General features: G+C 42.5%; 1 protein-coding gene across 1 annotated transcript in view; it reads right to left on the bottom strand.

Annotated features, from left to right (window-relative positions):
- Positions 1 to 195: 195 nt before the first annotated feature.
- Positions 196 to 25771, bottom strand: part of LOC111949975 (complement C4-B) — a 28778-nt gene continuing 3202 nt past the window's right edge. Inside the window, 38 exon segments of the mRNA XM_023967333.2 lie at positions 196 to 715; positions 1504 to 1645; positions 1851 to 1934; positions 2023 to 2115; positions 2216 to 2305; positions 2495 to 2597; positions 2761 to 2835; positions 3993 to 4080; positions 4321 to 4501; positions 4626 to 4719; positions 4819 to 4878; positions 4968 to 5123; positions 10994 to 11208; positions 14632 to 14800; positions 15009 to 15113; positions 15524 to 15756; positions 15855 to 16058; positions 16298 to 16381; positions 16497 to 16548; positions 17055 to 17258; positions 17443 to 17582; positions 17811 to 17881; positions 18130 to 18247; positions 18498 to 18704; positions 21097 to 21165; positions 21321 to 21453; positions 22658 to 22804; positions 22999 to 23193; positions 23426 to 23623; positions 23745 to 23921; positions 24149 to 24264; positions 24400 to 24526; positions 24684 to 24789; positions 24873 to 24960; positions 25044 to 25126; positions 25206 to 25291; positions 25387 to 25457; positions 25530 to 25716. Coding sequence (XP_023823101.2) covers positions 574 to 715; positions 1504 to 1645; positions 1851 to 1934; positions 2023 to 2115; positions 2216 to 2305; positions 2495 to 2597; positions 2761 to 2835; positions 3993 to 4080; positions 4321 to 4501; positions 4626 to 4719; positions 4819 to 4878; positions 4968 to 5123; positions 10994 to 11208; positions 14632 to 14800; positions 15009 to 15113; positions 15524 to 15756; positions 15855 to 16058; positions 16298 to 16381; positions 16497 to 16548; positions 17055 to 17258; positions 17443 to 17582; positions 17811 to 17881; positions 18130 to 18247; positions 18498 to 18704; positions 21097 to 21165; positions 21321 to 21453; positions 22658 to 22804; positions 22999 to 23193; positions 23426 to 23623; positions 23745 to 23921; positions 24149 to 24264; positions 24400 to 24526; positions 24684 to 24789; positions 24873 to 24960; positions 25044 to 25126; positions 25206 to 25291; positions 25387 to 25457; positions 25530 to 25716 — 4893 coding nt within the window. The 3' untranslated portion in view covers positions 196 to 573.

Genomic DNA, 25771 nt, shown 5'->3' with positions numbered 1-25771 from the left:
TGTTATCACAGTTCATTACCAGGTTATAGCATTTCATTACTGGGTTATAAAAGTTCATTACCAACTTATAACTATTGTCCTGAGGGAAACATTAGCATTTGATGAGCTACAGTGGAACACCCCCTGGTGTTCATCACTGTAACAACACAAGAGTCCCTATAACCTCTGACGTCATGAAGCCAAACAGACTGTAGCTAATCACAGGTTATTTTATTAAGGAGTATTAGACACATCACTATCTGTWACTTTGTTTCAACAATATGTCTGTCAATCTTCTTTCTCTGTGAATATGCACTGGTAATAAAAGCACATGGTTTATGGAGATACTGAGTGTGCTTTCTGCTTTCCTCTATACAACAAAATATATCCTTCTCTGAATCACAGTCTCTCGGTTGATGTCCARGACAGTTATCCTGGGTCAGGTGACATTCAGGAGGCACAACTTTCTGAAAAGTTTCAGATAGAAATGTATTGCATAGAGCCAACATATTTCCCTATTCTCAATGGGAGAAAAACATGTCTGTTCTATATAATTTATTTCTATCTGGACGTTCACTGAAGAGAAGCCGTGGTTTAGATTGAACACTGGTTGAGCTCGTAATGTACCATGAAGTCCTTGAGCATGTTGCAGGCTTTACGGTTCTTAGTAACTTTACACTTCCTCTCCTCTGGAATCTCCTCCATCCACATCTTATTATCCAGGACATAGACAGGCCTACAGAAGATAGCATGTAGTTATACGGGCATGGGTAGGACAACATTTAGTTATAGGGGCCTGAGGTGGACAACAGTTATAGGGGCCTGAGGTGGACAACATTTAGTTATAGGGGCCTGAGGTGGACAACATTGGAGTCTCTCACTCAAACTGCACTGGAATAGTCTCCTATTCTACACTGTACATATACTTTACATTTCCCAATAGAGAAATCACAATCTATGGCCCAAATAGTGAAACTTTTACATTATCTCAATTCAAAGATATCCTCTATGCTGTCTTTTTTACCTGATGATTCCATGTATTATATCAAYACGGTCTTACAATATATTGACACACATAGTTAATTGAAAAGGAAGTCTGTGTCCCAAATGGCACCCTATCAGTRGAAACTGCTGAGGGGAGGACGGCTCATAATAATGGCTGGAAAGAAACCATATGTTTGATACCATTCCATTAATTCTGCTCCAGCCATTACCACGAGCACGTCCTCCCAATGAAGGTGCCACCAACCTCCTGTGCACCCTATTCCATAAATAGTGCACTACTTTTGACCCTGGCCCCACTCTTTGAGAGTGTCTCAGGGGGAGGTGGGATATACAAAAAACAAATTTCCMAACTTATTTCTTACACACTTGTACATGTGAAATATCACAAATATAATAACACTCAACTAATTATTTTTATAACATGGTGCACTACTTTGACCAGAGCCCTATGAACTCTGGTTAAAAGTAGTGCACTATATAGGGAATAGGGTGCCATTTGGAACACATCCCATCACTTACTTCCCACTGTGGTCAGTGGTGTCAGAGATGGTCCCATCTCTCCCCATGATCAGGTAGTTACTGTCAGTCTTYATGTCAAACTCATCACAGGCTTTACGTTTGATCATGTCTCTCACAGCTCCAGTCTGCATCACGTCTTTACCTGGCATAGCAGAGAACCAGCACAACAATAATGTAAAGAAAATTATACTTCCAAGAGAATGTGTGTGTACCAAATGGCACTCTTTTCTCTATAAAGTGTACTACTTTTGACCAGGAACCTTCCAAAGTAGTGCACCATAGGAAATAGGGTGCCATTTGGGACGCATATTGTAACATTGTGAAGACCTGTAGAGCAGAGCACTCACCTGTCTGTAGGATTTTGGTCAGTATTGTGGTATAATGTTTAAAAACTCCGTCATCGGATGAGTTGACAATCTTGACGACGTAAACTGTCAGAAGGACAACAAGATGGTGTTAATACCGACTACAGCACATTAGATTTTTTTTTGAATATTTGGGTTAGAGTTATAAACTCACCATAATCCGCAACAGGAGAGAAACAAGCAAAGCTTCTGCGAGTCTCTTTCTCCATGTGTTTACTGTAAGTGACTTTCTTCTTTGGGCAGTCACCTGAGACAAAGCAAATAAAAATACATACACAATAAATGATATATTGTGAACTAAATATATATTCTGTCCTGAAAATACAAGCTGTATGGAGTGMTCATACCCTCTGCACAGGAGCACACATTGTCCTGACAGAGCTTGGAGATCATGTTGCTTTTCTGCGGTGCGCTGTAGAACACAGTGCATCTCCTCTCTGTAGGGACATAGTTCAGCATTAGTCACTCAGACAATGGCTGTGTCCCATATGGCATCCTATTYCCTTTATTGTGCACTACATTTGACCAGGGCCTAAAGCCTCACCAGGCTGTACCAGCCCCATGGAACTTCCAGATACCATACGACCATAGACATAACATACCCTAAACTAAAGATGGTGGTATACCTGGGTTGTAGTAGTCATAGACCTCAGCAGCAGCAGGCTGCACCAGGCCCATGGGACTGATCTGTTTGGCCCGGAACTTTACACACTGTGGTTCCTCTGTGATCTGGAATACATAGCGACAATACAACGTCAGAGGCAAGAGAGGACAGCATTGGCGAGAACACGAGGTCTCAAGATATAACTTTTGTGATTCAATTTATATGAGTTGTACAGTAGTCATAGCTGATACTCATTGATGTCATGGCTTTGGATACAAGARGTCTTACCTCAGCGAAGTAGAGGAACACTTTATTTGGGGCGATGTCATAATGGTCAATGTACTTCTCAGTACCCTTCACATTCTAGAGGAGAGGAAAATAAAAAKATGTGAAATTCCATAGTCTGACTGACAACATGTCACTAGACAGGTTTCCATTGACCTGGTTTATTAGACAAAAGTAACGTCGCCCCCGATATGTTTAATGGAAACAGCAGATATGAGAAATGTTCTAAAGATCGAAAACATATTTATCTTTTCGACAGGGGTGGATTTCTTTTGTCAAACGATGATGGAAACTGTTTTTAGAAGAAATTACATTTGCCAAATCATTTTGATGGTGCACGGGACACGTGATTTCACCGCGTAAATGTAAAGCTATTTATATACAAATACTTTTTCTTTGCAGGACAAGGATGGTCCTGACTTTCAACAATGCCTGAATTGCTTTTCCGATTGGCTGGCAAGTTTCACCATCCAATTATGTCAGATCTACAGGAGTGCAAGGTTCACCATGTCACGGACCGTGGCGATACGTTGGCACAGGAGAATTATTAGAATATGGCAAATATTTTTTCATTATTGCATTCTATCCATACTGGCTTTCGCAGGCTACCTGCGACATGAAACAGATAGGTGGGAGGGCATACAGGCTGTTGCCATATTTATTATTGTGCAATTTGCCTAAATGGGTAATAGAAACACTTCAACCACTACATTTAATTAGTTTAGCTGTGGCGTCATTAGGCCAAGCTGTTTTTATCGACACAATAAACGCACCCTAGCAGGCAATTGTCTGATATATTTTATTGTTCGTTAAGTTAATGGGAACAGTTAAGTTAATGGGAACAGTTAAGTTAATGGAAACAGTTAAGTTAATGGAAACAGCTAGTGTGAATGGCTAAAATGGGTTTTCTTCCCGGAACCAATTCTGCTATTTCAAAGGAGGGTCGCAATAACTGTGGTATATGGTTGTTTTTTCCTTTTGGATTCAATCCATAGTGTTGAAGATCCGCACTACAGCGCCACTGAAATGTAAAGGTCATTTTCGATTGAGCATGAATGCAGTCTCAGTGAAAACGGAAACATTGACTTTATATTTAACTTGTGCTGTAGCGCGGATCTTCAGCACTACGGATTGAATCGAGCCCATAGATGAATGCACTGACTGTGGATAAAAGTGCCTGCTAAATAACAACAAAAAAAGAATGTAAATCAATGTCAAATGTAGGCCTACTGTACCTCCTCCAGATCCTGCATGTTAGGTTTGAGTCCACTGAGAAGGGAGATGTCCACGATGACCATGCCTGTAGAATTACCACTGTTCAGTCTGTAGGAGAGGAGAGGAGAGATAGAACCATGTCTCCACTCATCCCACCCCATGCACACCCACACACACACACACACACACACACACACACACACACACACACACACACACACACACACACACACACACACACACACACACACACACACACACACACCACACACACACACCACACACACACACACACACACACACACCACATTACAATATATACGCACAGACACACATCACTGTACTCACCCCACACACACAGTGTAGACTAAGGACTTCTCCCTCTCCTCCTCCTGTGGGGCATGTCTCTTCCTGCGTGTGCGCAGGTCAAACCATTCCACCCTGCTCATGGGCTCATCACTAGGGTTCCCGTCCCCTTCAGACTCATAGTTATAATAGTCGTCTAGCTCAGGACCATCGTCCACGTTCTCTGTAACATTGCACATTATTCACCGTTACACATTTATACTGACAATGAATAGTGTTTTATATTTTCAAGCAGAACTCCAGCAAATGTGTTTCGTGTTTATAGATGCATTCTGACTGAAACTTACTTCTGTACTTAACCTCTCCCTCCACCGAGACATTGAGACTGTAGAAATCACAGAACAAGTCCCTCCTCTCCAGAGTTCTGTAGGTCTGGACCACCTGATGACAGATAACAAGCACTGTGGACACTTCCACAGATTCAGACAGCCTTACAATGTTAGAATCATCATCACTTACTTTTCAAATGAATTTACTTACTGATAAGGTCCCGTTTCCCTTCCCCATTGTGTTAATAGTGATCGGGCTTCCTGGGTTCACCTGACCAGACAAACCAGACAACAGAGATGTGAAACAGCATTTGAGAAAGGAAATCAGAGCACTGCTGGAATTCTAAACTCAAATCGCACCTGGAAGGCTGATAGGGTCAGGGCATTATGTTTCGTAAGATGAACTCCCTGCTTTCGGCCGTTTTGGTGACACATCTCAACATTAAGATCCAAGTCTTCAACATCATTTTCCAGGATGCTGTACTTAGCTAGAGCCTCAAGAGCTACAACTGTATCCTGTTGGAAAGAGGGAGAGAGAGAGAGGGGGAAAGAGGGAGAGAGAGATAGAAAGTGGGAGAGAGAGCAAAAGAGAGTAGATGAGAAAGAGGGGGAGACAGAGAAAGCGAAAGAGAGAGGYAGAAAGAGAGGCAGAAAAAGAGGGAAAGAGAGAGAGAGCAAAAGAGCGAGCAAGCGAGGGAAAGAGCGAGCAAGAGCGAAAGAGAGAGAGAATGAGCGTGAGAGAGAGAAAGAGGGAAAGAAAGAGAGAGAACGTGAGGGAAAGAGAGAGAGAGAACGAGAGAGAGAGGGAAAGAGAGCGAGAACAAGAGGGAAAGAGAGGCAGGAAAAGAGAGAAAAAAAATGGGGAAAGAAAGAGTGATTTGCACATTGTTACAACACTGTACATAGCCAATAATATAACATTTGAGTGTAATGTTTACTGTTAATTTTTTATTGTTTATTTCCCTTTTGTTTCTTGTCAATTTCTCTTGTTTTGGCAAAGTAAACATGTTTCCCATGCCAATAAGCCCTTTGAATTGAGAGAGAGAGATAGAAAGCGAGAGATAGAAAGCAAGAGAGACAACTTCAACAATATAAAAAGCAAGAACAGGAGAAGAACAGAGCACGAGAGGAGAGGATCAGACTGCTGGAGGAGAGGTTGAGGGGGATGGCGTGTGAGAGAACAGGGGTGGCCACCCCCGCAGAGAAGCCAGCAGAACAGCCCACCTCAGTTCCCGACAAAAGTATCGACACGACTGCAGAACAGTCCACAACAGACCCTGACCATAGCGTCGACATCACAGCAGAACAGACAAATGAAGAACCCCAAGCCCAGGGGCTCTCACCCCCTCTGAGCCACCCTGATAGCCCTCCTGACAACCCCCCCACACCCACTGAGGACATACACAAGACACAGATTGTACTCCTTATGGACTCAAATGGGAAATATATACAAGAAAAAAAAGACAGTATGTCTAAACTCTGGTGTCCAAACACCCAGCGTGCCCTAGACCTGAAGACCAAATAGGTTCACCTAGCCACATAATAATACACACAGGCGCAAACGACCTGAGAACACAGCAGGAAAGGTTGGCCACAGCACTGAAGGGAGTGATTGAAAAAGCTTTCATCTACTTTCCCCAATGCACAAGTGACTATCTCCACCTTGCTACCACGAAAATACTTCCACCCTGCTACCATACAGCGGGTAAACGCAAGTATTTCCCGTGACTGTGCCACAAAACCAAATGTTTTCCTGGCCCACCACTCCACCCTGGACTTGAACAGCCTCTATGACCAGGTCCACCTATACAAGGCAGCAGTGCCCACCTTCACCCGGACTCTAAAGGACATCGCTCTCAAACGTAGCCCCAACACTTCACACAGGAGCAACAGATCAATAGACACCCCACCCAGACCAGCGAGACACTCCCCCAGACCTGCGGGACCCACCCCTGGACCTACACATAGAGGACCCACGCCGAGAGGACCTACATCCAGACCACAACACCACCAGCCACATACACACCCCCACCCCAACCAATCAACAACCCCCCCCAAGTCAACCATGACCACACCCCATTTAGGCCCCCTCAGATCAGACCTATGCCCCTCCTGCCCACCCCATGCACCCCACCCCCGCAAAGAGGGCCTCAACATGGAAGTCACACATACGCCCAGGCCATGAGCGTGCAAACAGGCCCAACCCTCACTCTTACACTAGCCAATGGCATGTAACAGATGCTCAGCATCTCACACTTACTGGCCTGAGGCCAAACCACACGACCAACAACATTGGACACTTTATGGAACACAAAGCCTTCACTATCTCATCCTGGAATATCCCAGGCCTGAGGTCATCTGCCTTTGGCCTAAAGAGCAGGAACCTGGACTTCATCAAAGAATTCAGAAATACAGATATTGTCATCCCACAAGAAACCTGGTATAGAGGAGATGGACCCACTGGTTGCCCTCTAGGTTACAGAGAGCTGGTAGTCCCATCCACCAAACTACCAGGTGTGAAACAGGGAAGGGACTCAGGGGGTATGCTAATTTGGTATAGAGCAGACCTACCTCACTCCATTAAATTAAATCAAAACAGGAACATTTTACATTGGGCTAGAAATTCAAAAGGAAATTCTCTTAACAGAGAAAAATGTCCTCCTGTGTGCTACCCTCCACTAGAATCACCATACTTTAATGAAGACAACTTCTCCATCCTGGAGGAGGAAATCAATCATTTTTCAGGCCCAGGGACATGAGTCTGTGGGCCTGTACTAGTCTGTGACAACCTAAATGCCAGAACCAGACAAGAACCTGACACCCTCAGCACACAGGGGGGCAAAAACCTGCCTGGAGGTGACAGCATTCCCTCCCCCATATGCCCCCCTAGGCACAACTATGACAACATAACCAACAAAAACGGGTCACAACTCCTGCAGCTCTGTCGCACGCTGGGTATGTACATAGTCAATGGTAGGCTTCGAGGGGACTCCTATGGTAGGTGCACCTATAGCTCATCTCTTGGCAGCAGTACTGTAGACTACATTATCACTGACCTCTACCCAGAGTCTCTCAGAGCATTCAGTCAGCCCACTGACACCCCTATCAGATCACAGCAAAATCACAATCTACATGAACAGAACAATCCTCMATCATGAGGCATCAAAGCCAAAGGAACTGAATAATATTAAGAAATGCTATAGATGGAAGGAAAGTAGTGTAGAAACCTACCAAAAAACAATTAGGCAACAACAAATTCAATCTATTTTAAACAACTTCCTGGATAAAACGTTGCACTGTAATAGTGAAGGTGTAAACTTGGCAGTAGACAATCTTAACAGTATATTTGACCTCAGCTTCCCTATCAAATCTAAAAATCTCAAATAGAAAACCGAAGAAAATTAACAACAATGACAAATGGTTTGATGAAGAATGCAAAAATCTAAGAAAAATTGAGAAACCTGTCCAAACAAAAACATAAAGACTCGGAAAACCTGAGTCTACGCCTTCACTACAGTGAATCACTAAAACAATACAGAAATACACTACGGGAAAATAAGGAACAGCACGTCAGAAATCAGCTCAATGTAATTGAAGAATCCATAGACTAACCACTTCTTGGAAAATTGGAAAACACTAAACAAACACAAAGAATTATCTTCCCAAAGTGGAGATGTATGGGTAAACCACTTCTCCAATCTTTTAGGCTCTATAACAAAGAACAAACAGCAAAAACATATACATGATGATCAAATACAAATCTTATAATCAACTATTAAAGACTACMAGAACCCACTGGATTCTCCAATTACCTTGAATGAGCTACAGGACAAAATAAAAACCCTCCAACCCAAAAAGGCATGTGGTGTTGATGGTATCCTCAATGAAATGATCAAATATACAGACAACAAATTCCAATTGGCTATAYTAAAACTCTTTAACATCATCCTTAGCTCTGGCATCTTCCCCAATATTTGGAACCAAGGACTGATCACCCCAATCCACAAAAGTGGAGACAAATTTGACCCCAATAACTACCGTGGGATATGCGTCAACAGCAACCTTGGGGAAATCCTCTACATTATCATTAACAGCAGACTCGTACATTTCCTCAGTGAAAAAAAATGTACTGAGCAAATGTCAAATTGGCTTTTTACCAAATTACCGTACGACAGACCACGTATTCACCCTGCACACCCTAAATGACAAACAAACCAAAACAAAGGCAAAGTCGTCACATGCTTTGTTGATTTCAAAAAAGCCTTCGACTCAATTTGGCATGAGGGTCTGCTATACAAATTGATGGAAAGTGGTGTTGCAGCTAAGCCCCACCCTCTTCAACATATATATCAACGAATTGGCGCAGGCACTAGAAAAGTCTGCAGCACCCGGCCTCACCCTACTAGAATCTGAAGTCAAATGTCTACTGTTTGCTGATGATCTGGTGCTTCTGTCACCAACCAAGGAGGGCCTATAGCAGCACCTAGATATTATGCACAGATTCTGCCAGACCTGGGCCCTGACAGTAAATCTCAGTAAGAACAAAATAATGGTGTTACAAAAAAGGTCCAGTCGCCAGGACCACAAATACAAATTCCATCTAGACACCGTTGCCCTAGAGCACACAAAAAACAATACATACCTTGGCCTAAACATCAGTGCCACAGGTAACTTCCACAAAGCTGTGAACGATCTGAGAGACAAGGCAAGAAGGGCATTCTATGCCATCAAAAGGAACATAAAATTCAACATACCAATTAGGACCTGGCTAAAGATAATTGAATCAGTTATAGAACCCATTGCCCTTTTTGGTTGTGAGGTCTGGGGTCCGTTCATCAACCAAGAATTCACAAAATGTGACTAACACCAAATTGAGACTCTGCATGCAGAATTTTGCAAAAAGATCCTCCGTGTACAACGTTAAACACCAAATAATGCATGCAGAGCAGAATCAGGCCGATACCCGCTAATTATCAAAATCCAGAAAAGAGCCATTAAATTCTACAACCACCTAAAAGKAAGCGATTCCCAAACCTTCCATAACAAAGCCATCACCTACAGAGAGATGGACCTGAAGAAGAACCCCCTAAGCAAGCTGGTCCTGGGGCTCTGTTCACAAACACAAACACAGAGCCCCAGGACAGCAACACAATTAGACCAAACCAAATCATGAGAAAACAAAAAGATAATTACTTGACACATTGGAAAGAATAAACAAAAAAACAGAGCAAACTAGAATGCTATTTGGCCCTAAACAGAGAGTATACAGTGGCAGAATACCTGACCACTGTGACTGACCCAAACGTAAGGAAAACTTTGACTATGTACAGACTCAGTGAGCATAGCCTTGCTATTGAGAAAGGCCACCGTAGRCAGACCTGGCTCTCAAGAGTAGACAGTCTATGTGCACACTGCCCACAAAATAAGGTGGAAACTGAGCTGCACTTCCTAAACTCCTGCCCAATGTATGACCATATTAGAGACACAGATTTCCCTCAGATTACACAGATCTACAAAGAATTAGAAAACCAACCCAATTTTGATGAACTCCCATATATACTGGGTGAAATACTACAGTGTGCYATCACAGCAGCAAGATTTGTGACCTGCTGCCACAAGAAAAGGGCAACCAGTGAAGAATAAACACGATTGTAAATACAACCCATATTTATGCTTATTTATTTTCCCTTTTGTACTTTTAACCATTTGTACATCATTACAACACTGTATATAAACACATAATATGACAGTTGTAATGTCTTTATTCTTTTGGAACTTCTGTGAGTGTAATGTTTACTGTTCATTTTTATTGTTTATTTAACTTTTGCATATCATCTACCTCACTTGCYTCGGCAATGTTAACATATGTTTCCCATGCCAATAAAGCCCCTTGAATTGAAAGAGAGAGAGAAAGTGAGAGAGAGAAAGTGTGAAAGAGAGAGAGAGGAGGGGGAAAAGAGAGAGCGAAAAAAAGAATAGTATAACTAGGGCCAGGAGTTTTTCCAGGTCACGTCAGGTGGTCAGTGATAACTCCAAGCTCCAGATCATAATGCTCTGATGGTCTACTGGTGGCTTGTCCTACGGTACCTACCCGTCTGTCTACTGGTGGCTTGTCCTACGGTACCTACCCGTCTGTCTACTGGTGGCTTGTCTACGGTACTACCCGTACTGTCTACTGGTGGCTTGTCCTACGGTACCTACCCGTCTGTCTACTGGTGGCTTGTCCTATGGTACCTACCCGTCTGTCTACTGGTGGCTTGTCCTATGGTACCTACCCGTCTGTCTACTGGTGGCCTTTCTATGCGTACCTACCCGTCTGTCTACTGGTGGCTTGTCCTACGGTACCTACCAGTCTGTCTACTGGTGGCTTGTCCTACGGTACCTACCTGTGTAGAGCGGAACCCTCCTCCATACTGCCTCTGCTCAGTGAGCCAGCGGGCAATGCGCGTCGCATACAGCACGTCTTCCTCTGCCACCGTCTGGAGCAGGGCGTAGGCCGTGGTCTCCACGGAGATGGCCTCAGCCTGGGGAACCCGATTGGCCCTCTTCTCCCCACTCAGCCTTAGAGCATCACTGGCCTCCCAGTGACATGTAGCTACCTCTACAGTGGAGAGATACAATCTTAGAAAAAAAGGTGCTATCTAKAACTTTAGAACTTTATGTTCTTTTTTGGTTGCAAGTAGAACCTTTTTTGTTTCCAGGTAGAACCTTTTTTGTTCCAGGTAGAACCTTTTTTGTTCCTGGTAGAACCTTTTTTGTTCCAGGTAGAACCTTTTTTGTTCCTGGTAGAACACTTTTGGGTAAGGTGGCAAAAAGAACCATCATTGGGACAGTGCACAGATGATTTCTATGAGCGTTGGTGTGCCATCCTGAACAAATGCTCTATTGATTTAATGACATTAATTGTTGACCCGTTGAAAAAGTATTTTATTGAAATGGATAACACGATTGAAGAGAAACGCACAGCTCTGCAAGGAGCTGGTCCCAGAACCCGCGACTGAGTGTCTTTAATTTATCAAGCAAGATATTGAGCACTGCCCATGTCTCCTTGCTTAATAAAAGGTTATATTTTGTGCTATATTTTGATGTTAAGGTAGACACGTTTAAKTTTTTTTTTTTTTGAAACATCCGTTTAAGGGAATACTTTAGCTCCCCTAATCGTGATATTTCTACTGAACGTAGGTTGCTCACCTGCACATATTCCGACTCCTTTTAGAAGTAAGAGTTATTATGTACCTCCATCCAATCACTCTATTGAGACATATTGCAAACTCGACCAGCAGTATGATCTCTATTATTGAATCTCTTGATCCTCTCCCTGAYAATACTTTGTTAGTTACTTTTGATGTTGAGTCGTTATACACAAATATTCCACACGAGGGCGGTATTGAGGCTCTGGAACATTTTCTTCTGCAACGTGACCCCTAAGAACTACCTTCCAGTGCATGCATTATAACATTGGCTGAAATAGTACTCACACACAAAACTACTTCATGTTTCTAAATGATTTCTTTATTCAGACGAAGGGTACTGCTATGGGATCCTCCATGGCTCCTAACTATACTAATTTGTATGTGGGTTACATGGAGAAACAGTCCATTTTCAATCCTCTCAACAATGTTTTCTTGCCTAACATTATTTGGAAACGGTATATTGATGATATTTTTGTTCAACGGAGGGGTGCTGCAAAACAGCTCCAGGCGTTCCATGCTTTTCTTAACTCCTGTTCTGAGCATCTGAGATTTACTATACAATCTGACACATTTCAAATCAAATGTCCTTGATCTTCTAATCTTGTGTGAAGATAATGTTCTATACACTGATCTTTACAGGAAACCTATTGATCGTAACAGTTTGTTGAGGGCTGATAGTTGTCACCCGCTTCCCTTGAAAAACAGTTTGCCCTACRGCMAATTCTGTCGATAAAAAAAGAATTTGCAAAAAAAACTAACAGATTTCGACAGAAATAATATGCAAAGAAAATTCAAGGAGAAGAGGTACAAAAATGGTCAGATTAATACTGCCATTGAGAAAATTCAAAACAAACCGAGACATGATCTTTTTCAAGGTCAGACTCACAAAAATARGCATTCTTGCGTTCTAACTACCCGCTATTCAAAGTGCTCTGAACAAATTATGGGAATCGTCCACAAACATTGGCACATTCTAAGATCCGATGACAGTATCAGTAACGTTAATGTGTTTTCGGACCATCCTTTGGTCGTATTCTCTCGGGGCAGAAATCTCAGCGATCAATTGGTAAACTCTGAGTTACCACCCCAAGATATCCCTGCACMACGTCTATTTGCGCCCCTACTTGATGGAAACTTCAAGTGTAATGGCTGTGCACAATGCAATGGCACTTACAAATGTAGATCCTTCAAACACCYCCAAACAGGGAAACATATCCCAATCAAAGGTGTTATCACGTGCTCCACTAAAGCAGTTATTTATCTTATAACTTGTCCTTCTGTTAAAAATKATGTGGGTAAAACAAAGCGTGAATTAAAAGTACGAATCTCGGAGCATCGTAGCACCATTRGGTGCAAAAACTCGACTTACCCAGCTGCGGCCCACTTTTTGGAAGCAAACCACTTGATTTCGTCCTTACGTTATATTGGCATCGAACATGTAACCCTCCCTAGGAGAGGGGGTGACCTCGACAATTTATTGTTAAAACGAGAGGCTGYCTGGATYTTTAATTTAAAGACCCTTGCTCCCTTCRGTCTCAACGTAGACTTTGATCTGAAGCCATTATTGTGATTTTTCTGTTGTAAATGTTTGTAGGTTTATGTAGCCAAATTGTATCTATGATCGTATGCTCTCCATTCTAGTTTTTGGTATGTTATTTTAATATATGAGAATTAACCAACGATATCAGGCCACGATAACAGACACMTGTGTGTGTCCTTTGACACTATATAAAACTAGTGACCCGCAGTGTTTGTCATTATTCCGTAATGAAGACAGCTTGTCTGTCGAAACGTTGGATATTAGGTTATTGAACTATTGCATCTGAGCTCCTAGTGTGCGGCTCTCCTTTAATTTTTCAAGTGTTCTACTCGGCTAGCCAGCACCTCGCCTAAATAGGTGTGCGTTTCTTTCGCCTCTAGAACCCTTTTGGGTTCCATGCCGAACCTTTTCCAAGAGTGTACAGTAACTTTAAAGAGCGAGTCATTTCTCATTTTGAAAACGCATATGTGCCATCGATATGAGTCAGAAACATGTATTCTAGTGTCAACATTGACTACAACGTATAAATAGGATCATTTGGTCAGTGTCATTTGAAACGGTCATTTGCGAGATGATAGGAAAAAAATGTTATGTCATGGAAAGCAGGGTACCGAAACCGTTTTCCTTGGGTTGGGTCAAACATGCCCACAGCTGGCCTAACCCAAGTAATCAATCAATTCGGAGTGCAGCTTCTCGCGACACGATCGTAATGCCCATGGTCAATTTCGTTTGACATTCGATATCCCTATGGGGTTAGTTAGAGACCATCAGCATATTACACAATGTACATGCAACAATATCTTAAAATGTCAATGGCTCAACACAAACAAGAGACACCCACATTAAACCACCACCCCAAGACACGGCCGCTGTATTTCCCAATGACCAAGACCGAAAACGAGGCCAAATCAGGAAGTTCAGCCCCCACTTTAACAGCGGCATACTTTTGCAGGGGAGACAATCAGTAATCTGTCGCCCTCTGCTGTTTAAATATTGTCATTGTGTATATCTGCCTACTTCACTCAATATTCATACAGACAAGGAAATAAATGTCTACGCAGAATACCCCATGCAGACTTTTTCTCCAGCCACTACCTGTAATACTTTACAGGAGCTATTTATCAAAGCAGGTTTATGTCCAAAGGAATTAATTAAAACAGTATTTATGTAAACACACTTGTGGTAGATGAATATAGCCCTTCTGATCTAGAGGACTACTGAAGTAATATGACGATTAGATAACCCATAGTCCCTCTTATCCAGATGACTAGTAMAGTTACTAGGTACTGACCGTTGTCACAGTGTGCCAAAGCCCTGAGTTTGGTCTGAGCCGTGGAAGCAGCATCTCCACCAGGGGACGTTAGAGAGAGGGCATAGGAGGTGATGGATACAGCGAAGGGCCTCTCAAGGGAGTCCAGCTTCGACCCCAGGTAGAKCTTAGCCTGCTCCATTGCATACCTCTAACACAGGGGAATGGTGGATAGATTTAGCATTATAATTAGCARTATGCATTACTTAAACATTACCACAAGAGTCAAAAATGCATGAGCTTCATTCTGGTATATTCTGTTGCAAAACCTATTTGCCCATTTAGGATAATTCCACAACTTTTAGTCAGGTTAAGTCAGTGATGTTAAGGTTAAGTCCATGACTTGAATGATGTATTACCACTTCTGAGCCTTGTCCTTCAGGGTACAGTGGCACAGCGTGGTGCATGGCTATCAGAACGAACGCTGTMAGGGACACCTCTCCCTCAAACCCTCCCACTCCACCCTGATGGGAATGGAGAGAGAGCAGACAGGTAAAGACACAGTAATCTATTGTATGTTATGGTAGTGTACCTGCATGGTCCGGTCATGGAGAACATTTGGGTCGTACATAGAGGTTAGAGGGGCGGGCTTGCTACCGGAAACTTGCCAGTTCGAATCCCTGACGGGCTGAAAAAATTGGACGAGACGACTAGAGGGTTGTTAGGTGACAAATCCTAGAAAGACGACGTCTCCAGCCGCTGTGCCCTTGAGCAAGGCACTTAACCCATGAACTGCTCACCATGCGGCGCACTATGGCTGCCCACTGCTCCAGCTCCTCCAACGTAATGTGTTTTTGTGGATGTGTGTCTATATTGGAGTGGTTGGGTWCAGCAAAAAAAMACATTTTCACACGGATGAATAAAGTATTCTTACCTGCATGGTGCGGTCATAGAGTGGGTTMGGGTCAGTGAAGGCTCCACTGGCCAGCTGTTTAGACACCAGGTAGGAGATTGACTGTTGGATGTAGGAGTCCTCCACTGAAATCACATCCCTGCATTGGGACAACTCCTTGGCTATAAAGGCTGTCAACCAAACACTGCTTGGTGTTGACAGGAAAGCTCCATAGGATCCGTCTGTCTTCTTGAAGGTCAGGATTCTGCCGTATCCTTGGAAAGAGAAATAATCAATTCATTTCAACTGTTTGATTCCCACAAGGGTAGGTGTCTCAAAGCGATTAACTTAAGATGTCCCGGTGTCCCCTCACCAGTCTGTATCATGGCCTGAGCTTCGTCTCTGCGTTCAGCCTTCAGGTCGATCCACTGTCCCGTGGTGTCCAGGTATCTCATGGCGTGGATGGCTGGAGACATGGTGACCATTGTCTGCTCCGCACACCCCATGGGCAGGGAGATGAGCCGGTCCACTCCATCCAGGTTCAGACAGTTCTCCACGGACTCTCCCATCACACCACCTACATGGGGGGTACATGGGCACAGAGCTTATACATGGGACCAGGAGGTTTCCYCCTTATAGTAACTAGGCCTGGAGATTGGTCAGGGCAAACTGGTCAGGGAAGACTCCTAGTCTGAAATAATATCTCCTGGAACAATATATATATTTTTAAATGTAAACATTCAGTACTACAGACCCCGCATGAACAGAAAGTCTGTCTAAAGGTGTGGGTAGAGCGAGTCTGTGGACCCTACTTACCTTTGACACTGATGTAGGCGTCAGATTCCAGTCCAGGTACAGCACTAGGAGGAGGTGGGATTTTAAGTTCGATTGACTTGGCAGCTGTGCAACATAGAAAGGAAGTCGAGAACCTGTTTTAACTCAATGTCTGATTTGGCTTGTTTGCATAAATGTCCCTTTTACTACCAATGTCAGATGTTCTGATAAACAACATTACCATTCCCATCAATGTTGTATTCATGTTGTATTGAGACCAGTTCCCCTTCCCCCTGTATAACAGAACAAAAGGTGAGCGTCTCATTCAGAATGGTTATACAGACATATACAGATGTAGGATCGGAATTTGAGGCAGTTTGCTACAGCAGGAAAATAATCCTGCAGTAGCAGGAAATTAGAATTAGTACATTTTTGTAGGGGTTGCTAAAAAAAAWTCATAAGGCAAAATCAAGTCTGAAATGTTAAAGTGGAAATTACAAACTCCAGAGCCTTTTTAAACCTCAAATACACTACAAGTTTTAAATGTCATGCATTGCAGGAAAATTTTCCTGCAACAGGCTGATCAAATTAAGATCCTGCACCTGTACTGTAACTTTTGAAAAATGGTAAAAAGAGATTCAAATCCACATGTTGCCAGTTGTGTTCAGCACAATAAAGAAGTGAGAGCCACATGTAGCCTAATGTACATATGTATTATAGAGACACACAGTAGAATGACTGTGCATTAGTGGGAGAAAAGTGATACAAGTTGAAACATTTGCCAGTGTTGTGTTCATACCGTGACTTTGAGGTCCTTCTTGATCTGGTCGCGAGCGGTCCTAGTGTAGGCCTCTACCTGGATAGGGATGTTTCCTATGACCAGAGGAACCACGGTGAAGTAGACAGGGACAGCAGACTTACCAGGTACTGTGACCACCTCCTTGTACCCTCTGTCTCCCCCTGCACTGCACAGACCCTCCACCCACGCCAGCTCTACTGTCACCTTCACAGAGAGAAACACATACAGTAGACATGGCAGTAGATGTAAGTATAGTAAAAATGTCTATCAAAGGAATCTACAGATGATAATGTCTGCAACTGCTGTTTATTTGAATAAATGGCTGTTGGGRGCATTTTGGATCTGAATATATTGTTTTGACATATATTGTTTTAAGAAAACAAGTTACCTCCATACTGTCGGTTCTGTAGTTGTACACCACAGCTTTCACCTGCAGCTGTTCGTTTCTCTTCACAGAATAGGGCAGTCTGAGAGAGACAAAGAAGTCCTGGAACACCACCAGAGGCTTGGGCTCAGCTATACAAAACCCTGAAGGGAAAWCCATCACTAACATTAACCACTTGATGACTGTCCTCTGAAAGTCTAATGGCGTAATGATAACCTGAGCGCCAGTCTCTTTGTGCTATCATGACAACTTCTTGTCACTCGTTGTCATGGTTGGCTTGACAATGAATGTCAAACTGAGTTGGCAAGAGCACAAACAGATTTGGGACCAGGATAGTGTAATGGTCTAAGGTTAAGGAAGAGGTGACCTGCCTTTTGTTTTAGAGATCCCCACTGCTTGAACCTCCCAGGTAGTGATGGAGTCAGGGACAGCAATACTGTGTCTGAAAATAATAACGTACAACATGATTTAACTACTACTTACACTACAGTATATTGGCTTCCAGGTTTGACCCAGTCTGTTCAAATGGTCAGGGAAAACTCTGGGCCCCAGTCATGACAGTCCTGGCTTGTTTCCCAAATGGCACCTTATTCCCTAGTCTACCAGTCAAAAGTACTGCACTATATAGGGAATAGAGTGTCGTTTGGGACGTAGTCCTGAAGTCCATGATGTTGCAGATTACCAGGTTACCTTACGAGACCAGAGGGCCCCACATCAACGATGTCCCACATCCAGGTCTGAGGAAAGTAAGAGCGCAGGTGGACAGACACCTCATCTATGGCCTCCTCCTCATCCATATCTCCATCCGCTAGACAGGAGGACAGGGAAGAGGACAGGGAGATATGCATATACTCAGAAAACATTCAAAAATGTTCAGCTTAATCAATGGAAAATATGTGCATATACTGTAGTACAACTAGTCTGCAAAAATACAAAAGTATTGATTTATCTATTTATCTATCTATTACTGAATGCACCACAATAATCTGTAGATTGTAAGATTCTTCTTAGATGTCATTGTCCAACTACTAATGTAATAATGTAATAAGATAGTGTACTTCTAGCCAGGCTATATGTCTTCCTGGTCTTCTTAATGTTGTTCCTCAGCGTGGTGGCATCTCTGCAGCACTTGAGGAAGGCAGTGCGACAGGAAGGAGACTTGTGGGTGGTTTTAGCATGACGACTCTCACAGGACAGACCCAGGCTGTTAAACCTGGCCCCATCCTGACAACACCTCTTCTCCATATTATCCGGGTACCTGTTGACTGCAGACAAGAACTCTGTGTCTAACTAATACATTATATACATGTAATTTGCTAAGGAATGATTTTGCTGAAACATATCTGAACATTTGTCATGAAAGGATTATTGAAACGTATCCTTTGGAGTGCTGTCCATCTTATGTAACTAATAATAGTTGATACTCTTATGATATTTTATCAAGGTTTAAGATAAATGATTAAATAATTCTACACAGAAACTTAACCATTAGGATTAGAGGTTATGTAGCATGTACATGGGAAGAGAGGAATGTATGTGTGTGCCTAAAGGAAACTAAGTGGATCATTAACCTATGTTTGAAACCTTGACCAGCGTATAATCGGTTTTCCTTATCTGGGGGGGGGGGGGGGGGGTGCTGGAACTGTCAGCTAAGTGGTAATAAACTGTGGTGAGACTTCAGGGGATAATCCAAATAAAGTGTGTATGTATGTGCGTTAGTGTGTTGGAATGGACTTTGGAATCAGCTTTGTCCTTGTCGGAGAAGAGGAGGACATTTAGAAAGTGCCCGCGTGCACTGAGCTCAGAGAGACGGGATCGGATCGCAGTATACGCGGGGCGCAGCTACTGGACCGAGTGTGGTGAATCTCCAGCGGTCCGCAGATACACGCGCGACACGTGGCTGTTGGAGAACGGGAGGATGTTAAGGCCAGAGAGCGAATCAATCACGCAGAGATGCAAGGGTCGATAGATCAGCCTCGACCTGTGCCGTGAATTATAAAGTACGAGAGCTATGAGGACTAGAACTCCGCAACGGATAGCTTAGAGTGGGGGGCAGCACACGACCCGGATACAAGGAAGGCGTCAGGGGGGTTAAAGTTCGAGAGTAATTGCTCAATGCAGATAAGTTAGAGGAAGAGAAGCTCTCGGGACGGAAGGCAATCAATGCCGGGCCGCCGGGGCGAGGCAAAAAAGCCGGTGTATCTGACGGTGATATCCGTAAGAAGCTAATGAAGAGGTGAGCCGTTTCTAGGGCAGAGCCGCGTCAGACGAGATTAGAAGTCGTCACGCCGCGAGACTCGTGAGACCAGGATCTGCGGCAGCCTAAGGTAGTGGACCGCAAGAGAATTGCATTGCATACGGGTGTGCAGCCACTCGATTTGGCGCAAAAGGGAAGCCCGCAGCTTAGACCGCCTGTGCTATGGGATATAAGAACAGCTACCGATACAGAGTTGTCGTGTTGTTTGAGAGTATAGAAGATCTCCTCAGAGAATTAGCAGAACCCGCTATTGGCTTAACTTTGAGACTGGTTTTTGAATCAGTCTAATTTTATGCAAAATAGAAGAAACTTACAATAATTCTTAGAAAATCGACAAGAGGTTTGCTTTTGTTAAATTTAAATGGTTAATGTCAGACGATAATAGGAAACTAAATTCGCATAAACATCACTCTCACCATAAAGAGACTATGCATGCTCAGCAGGTATGGAGGATGAGAATGAGTAATGATCCATCCAATGCGGGACATTCCAGAACTCTTAAGCAATTAAGATTCAATTAACAGTATGGTCTAGATAGGGTTTTATCTAAGCATTAAGGATATAAAAATACATAAAGTTAAATATCCCTTGGAAGTGTATGTCCTGACAAGACACGTTCCATTATAATGTTTTAATTGATATCCAGAGACTAATACTGCTGATCTAGGATCCACTTTTTGCTTGGGACTCTAGAAAAGGCTAAATGTATATTGGGTGAACATCAATTTGAATATATGTTAAACCTAAAACAAATGTGCTATGAACATCATAAAAACTGACCTATTTGGAAATTGTGGAACATTGTGCAACATTGTGGGAATGTTCTGTGCAACCTTTGTGAATATCATAAGAATAGTCTTGCAACATCCCAGACAACATCCCAGACTTAATTCATATGTTCTGTCAACATTMTTACAACATCAAAACAATGTTTTGTGCACCCTGATACAAACATCTGAATGTCAGCACAACTGCACAGTTGCCATAYCCCCACAATGTTCCCACAACTTAATGAAACATTCTGGGAACCTTTAAAGAACAGACAAAATGTGKTCTGGGAACGCTCTTGTATGTTAGGTGAATGTTTTTTTGCCCCCTAAAAGAAACATTGTAGAATCGTCCGCACAACTGGACAGTTTTTGTGTTTTGGAAACATATCTTTTGTGATGTCCCCACAATGTTCCAACCTAAAGAAACATTCTGGGAACCTTTAAAGAACATATGACATGTGTTATAGGAATGATCTTGTATCATCAGGCAAATGTTTTATAGAAACGTTCTATAATCATCAGCACGACTGGACAGTTTTGTGTTATGAGAACATTTGCTGCGACCTAAAGAAAGTTCTGGGAACTTTCACAGAACCAATTTTGGTTTGCTGAGGTTACTGCTACACCTACTGATATCAGAGAAAGCCTGTCGGTGGTTCAAGGCTCTCTTCTGTCTTCTTCTGTTGTTACAGGAGTAATCTGATCAGAGGACGAAAGAAAAATCATTTTACAATATTGTGTGGAWTAAATTCCATCAACAACAGCAGCAGTGATGTGCTTTAACCAACCAGGATCCGGACATGTACTATTCATTCAACATTATAATGAGTTAAATGTCTAAATGTAAATCGTACCCTTTCTCACGTGATCCTCTGTATCCACCCAGTTGGTTATAAAGGCGAGCCCAGCGTCCTGTAACACAGACTGATCGTTTCTGCCTCCTCCACTAGAACACGCCAGGTCATATGAATTCATGTAGGCAAACATCTAAAGAAGAAGAAGAAGACGATTCATTTATTGGTCCATTTACTACATGAACAACAGATATTTGTCTTTTGCATATCCCATTCTCCCTGGTAGACAAACACATACTGTCCTGTACATACAGTAGATACATATAACAGTACATACTGTCCTGTACATACAGTAGATACATATAACAGTACATACTGTCCTGTACATACAGTAGATACATATACAGTACATACTGTCCTGTACATACAGTAGTACATGTAACAGTACACATACTGCCTGTACATACAGTAGATACATATAACAGTACATACTGTCCTGTACATACAGTAGATACATATAACAGTACATACTGTCCTGTAACATACAGTAGATACATATAACAGTACATTACTGTCCTGTACAACAGTAGATACATATAACAGTCATACTGTCCTGTACATAAGTAGATACATATAACAGTACATACTGTCCTGTACATACAGTAGATACTATAACAGTACATACTGTCCCGAACATACAGTAGATACATATAACAGTACATACTGGTCCTGTACATACAGTAAGATACATATAACAGTACATACTGTCCTGTACATACAGTAGATACATGTCAACATACATACTGTCCGTCCATACAGAAGATACATATAAACACAGTACATACTGTCCTGTACATACAGTAGATACATATAACAGTACATACTGTCCTGTACATACAGAAGATACATATAAACACAGTACATACACGTGGAGATACATTCTCAGGTATATTGTATTTTCACAGACAAACCTGCCCTCTGTGATACAGTACATTAGCTCAGCGTTTTCCAAACTCGATCCTGAGGACACCAAGGGGTGCACATTTTGGTTTTTTCTTAGGACTACACAGCTGATTCAAATGATCAACTCATCATCAAGCTTTGGTTATTTGAATCAGCTGTGTTGTGCTGGGSMAAAAACAGAAGGTACACCCCTTTGGGCCTCCAGGACTTAACTTAGGAAATGCTCTATTAACTGATACCAGGTCATAGCCTTGTGAAGCTGTCAACATACACCTGAGACTGGGCCAAAATCCAGACTAATAATGTTACTTTATTAGTTCATCTTTATTTAACCAGGAAGTCACATTGAGATTGAAATATCACCAGCAGGCACACATACTGTATGTAGCTATTCATTCAACCTGGTAAGTGTGTGACAGACAGAKGTTCTGTACCTTCTGAGGAGTGAGTTTGTTGTTCTTGTTGAGGATGTAAACAGCTGTATCTACAGCAGCCAGAGCTACCTTGTCTCCCTGGTCTGTACGGACCACCACAGTCACCAAGTCAGCTGGTTTATGCTCTTTAAATGGAAGGATCTCGATCTGAAAACACAGCAACAAAGACATTGTCACAATCTGCCTCCATGCAGAACTAGATCACTTTGATTGATCTTTATTAGTCAAGTTAAAATCATAAAATGTGCCTTCTTGATGCACAGCACTGACAACAGGATAAAACCATAACTGGCTAAGTGTAGTAAGAGTAGAAGTAGAGAAACAAGCGGTAACTACAGAACCTGTCCTTTGCAGATATCTTTGACATCAGCCCATACAGAGTCAGCCACTATTGTAGTCTTCTCTAGGGCCTGTGTGAAGTAGTAGGCCACCAGTCTGAAGGAGGGGACCAGGTCAAGACTGTAGGGCAGACTGAAGGTGGTCAGCTCAGTCCTCTGGACCCTGTTCATCTGGACCACTCTGCCCTTACTCAGGACCTGACAGAATGGAAACAGAGGAAATGACACATCATTACTCTTCACTACAGATATTGAAATGGTTCATTTCTCAACCCCCAACGTGYTTATATTCATGTTGGTTACAGACAATGACAAACCCAGTCTACTGTAGTGTCTGGAAACTTGAAGCTATGCACAGATAAAGTATGTTGCAGAAGTGGTAAATGGTCACCATCCATTATTAGAATGGACTGATACTCCAGTATGTTACCATATAGTAGATGTAGGCTGGTCGTGGGGTGCCTGGTGGRGTGATGTCTCTGAGAGTGACTGTCATGGTTGCTCCAGGCTCCAGGGTGACATGTTCTATCTCTACACTCAGGTAGCTGTTCCCCTCAGACTGGGCTGCTGACACTGTCATTTTGGCATCACTCATTACTACCTCTTTATCCTCTCCCTCAGCAAACATCTGGAGAGACAAGAACAGACAGTGCAAAGTTACAGTACGTCAATATTACCAATATTACAATATTACAAAACTACATGGGAAATACAGTGTTGATTGAAAGTTCTCTGTGTCTGTCCTGTACCTTGATGTCCATAGACGTGGCCAGTTTGGGCACTTGGAAGGTGAGAACAGCCTCACCCTTAGAGTTACCGGATACCTCCATCTTAGACTCCTGTGTGCCTCCTACAGAGGTCACTGAAACTGAAGCCCTCATACGGAGGGCAGGGGCTGGGGATCCATCTGGGTGGGTGGTGGTGGCCTGAGAATGAAACATGCAGCATATACCCAGTTGACTATGTCTATAGATACAGTCATATTCTAAATGGTAAGGCCAATACAATTGATAACACTGATAACTATTTTACGGTACGTCTCATTTGGAAAAGGGATTTGTTCATCTCAATATGATGTCCTGAATAAATATAATTATATTTTACTCTGTGGTGTTAACGTTTGTCTTAGAGTGCAGAAATGACCACACAGTACCAGGATAGTGAACTTTCCTCCAGGTGTGAAGTATTCCTTAGTCTTAGACATGTCAATGATGTATGGAGACGTCACTATCTTTACTGAAGTGCTCTCAGCTTCTTCTAGATCTCCGCCTGAGAGAGAGAGAGACAAAGACAGACAGAGTGACAGTTACTGTCATACAGCACAAACAGTTACTGTATATCCAAGAGAAAATACCTGAATCCACTGGTATGGGCATGTTTTATCTAACTGTATGAAGGACTTACTTGCTGTTTCTAAAACTGTAACAGCTATGTACAGATTGTATCCCTCCATGTGTTGGATGCTTTGCTTTTCTGCTTTCCCACGTAGGTCTTCGGTTGGCAGGGTAATGCTGGCGACACCGTCTTGAATCTACAATACACCAGAAAAAAGTTCACAAATGGCTCATCAGAAAAATAAAAGTAAATGGATCTGACCTGGATACAAAACAATAACTCTACAATCAGAAAATGTGACTTTCATTTAAAAAAAAATTATGTAATGCTTTAAGATGATAAAGTGAACTCACAGAAGTCTTGTTTTCTAGGCCAGGTAGATGTATTCTCTTGCCTTCTCTGTCTATTAGTCCAAATCTAACATAAGCTATGCCATTGACACCTTTGCCATAGGTGTACCTGCAATCAACACACATTTACTTGACATGCTATGAACAATTCACAAAACAGTCCATAAATACAATCTGCTTCAACAATCTCACCTTACAGAGACGCTGAATTGAAAGGATTCTTCTGTCACTAAATAATATGGCTTCAAAGCTGCTATCTTCACCTCAAAAGTAGGAAGAACTGAAAGAAATAGAGGTGAGCTTCACTTTGTTGTTGTTGTTGGGCCGTATCATAGAGTCAGGCAACCAATTTTTGATACTCACCATATTCCCTGACCTCAAACTCCACTGAAGAGTTGGACATGGGATGGTTGGTAAAAGCGGCAACAATCTTCCAATGGCCAGCCCTGAAACATGTTGACAGAGTAGTGGTCAGTACTACTCATGTCCTGTCTTCCATAGATGTTATGTCAACATGCTACTTACGTCTCAACATCAGGGATCATTATGTTGCTCTGAAGGAGTTTACTGGAGTGTAGAGCCTGGTTGTACACCAGCAGGCCTTTGGAGTTCTGCAGAGAGACAGTGAACGTTATTTAGAGGACAGAGATTTAATATAACGCAATAATACAACTTTAACATACAGATAGATGTCTTGCAAACGTACAAATATCTTGACATTGATGCTTTCTTCAACAGGCAGCAGATAGTTGTCTAACGTGAAGACCCTGAAATTGACTAGAAAAGGACAAATTGGGATTAAAACTAAAATCATATATAATAGTCAACCTTTTTTATTTTAGACTTTACCATTCTCTCCTGGATTGTAGATTGGTTTGTCTGTCTGGATGAAGATATATCCCTTTTTTGTTGACAAAAGGATAGTTCTTTTTTTTAAAAGGAAATCCTTGCTCTCTGCGGCCAGTTGGATATATGGCACAATTGTCTTTGTTTTTCCTATGTTTTTGATTGCCTCTTCGTAGAGGCTAGGAACGACCTATAAAACATGAGAATAGAGAAAGTAAAATGCACATTCCAGTAGTTCCACAGGG

This window comes from Salvelinus sp. IW2-2015, linkage group LG22 (genome assembly GCF_002910315.2).
Source record: "Salvelinus sp. IW2-2015 linkage group LG22, ASM291031v2, whole genome shotgun sequence".
In the NCBI taxonomy this organism is placed as follows: domain Eukaryota; kingdom Metazoa; phylum Chordata; class Actinopteri; order Salmoniformes; family Salmonidae; genus Salvelinus; species Salvelinus sp. IW2-2015.
The sequence above is the reverse complement of the archived record's forward strand: the minus strand, read 5'-3'. Positions and strand labels throughout refer to the sequence as shown.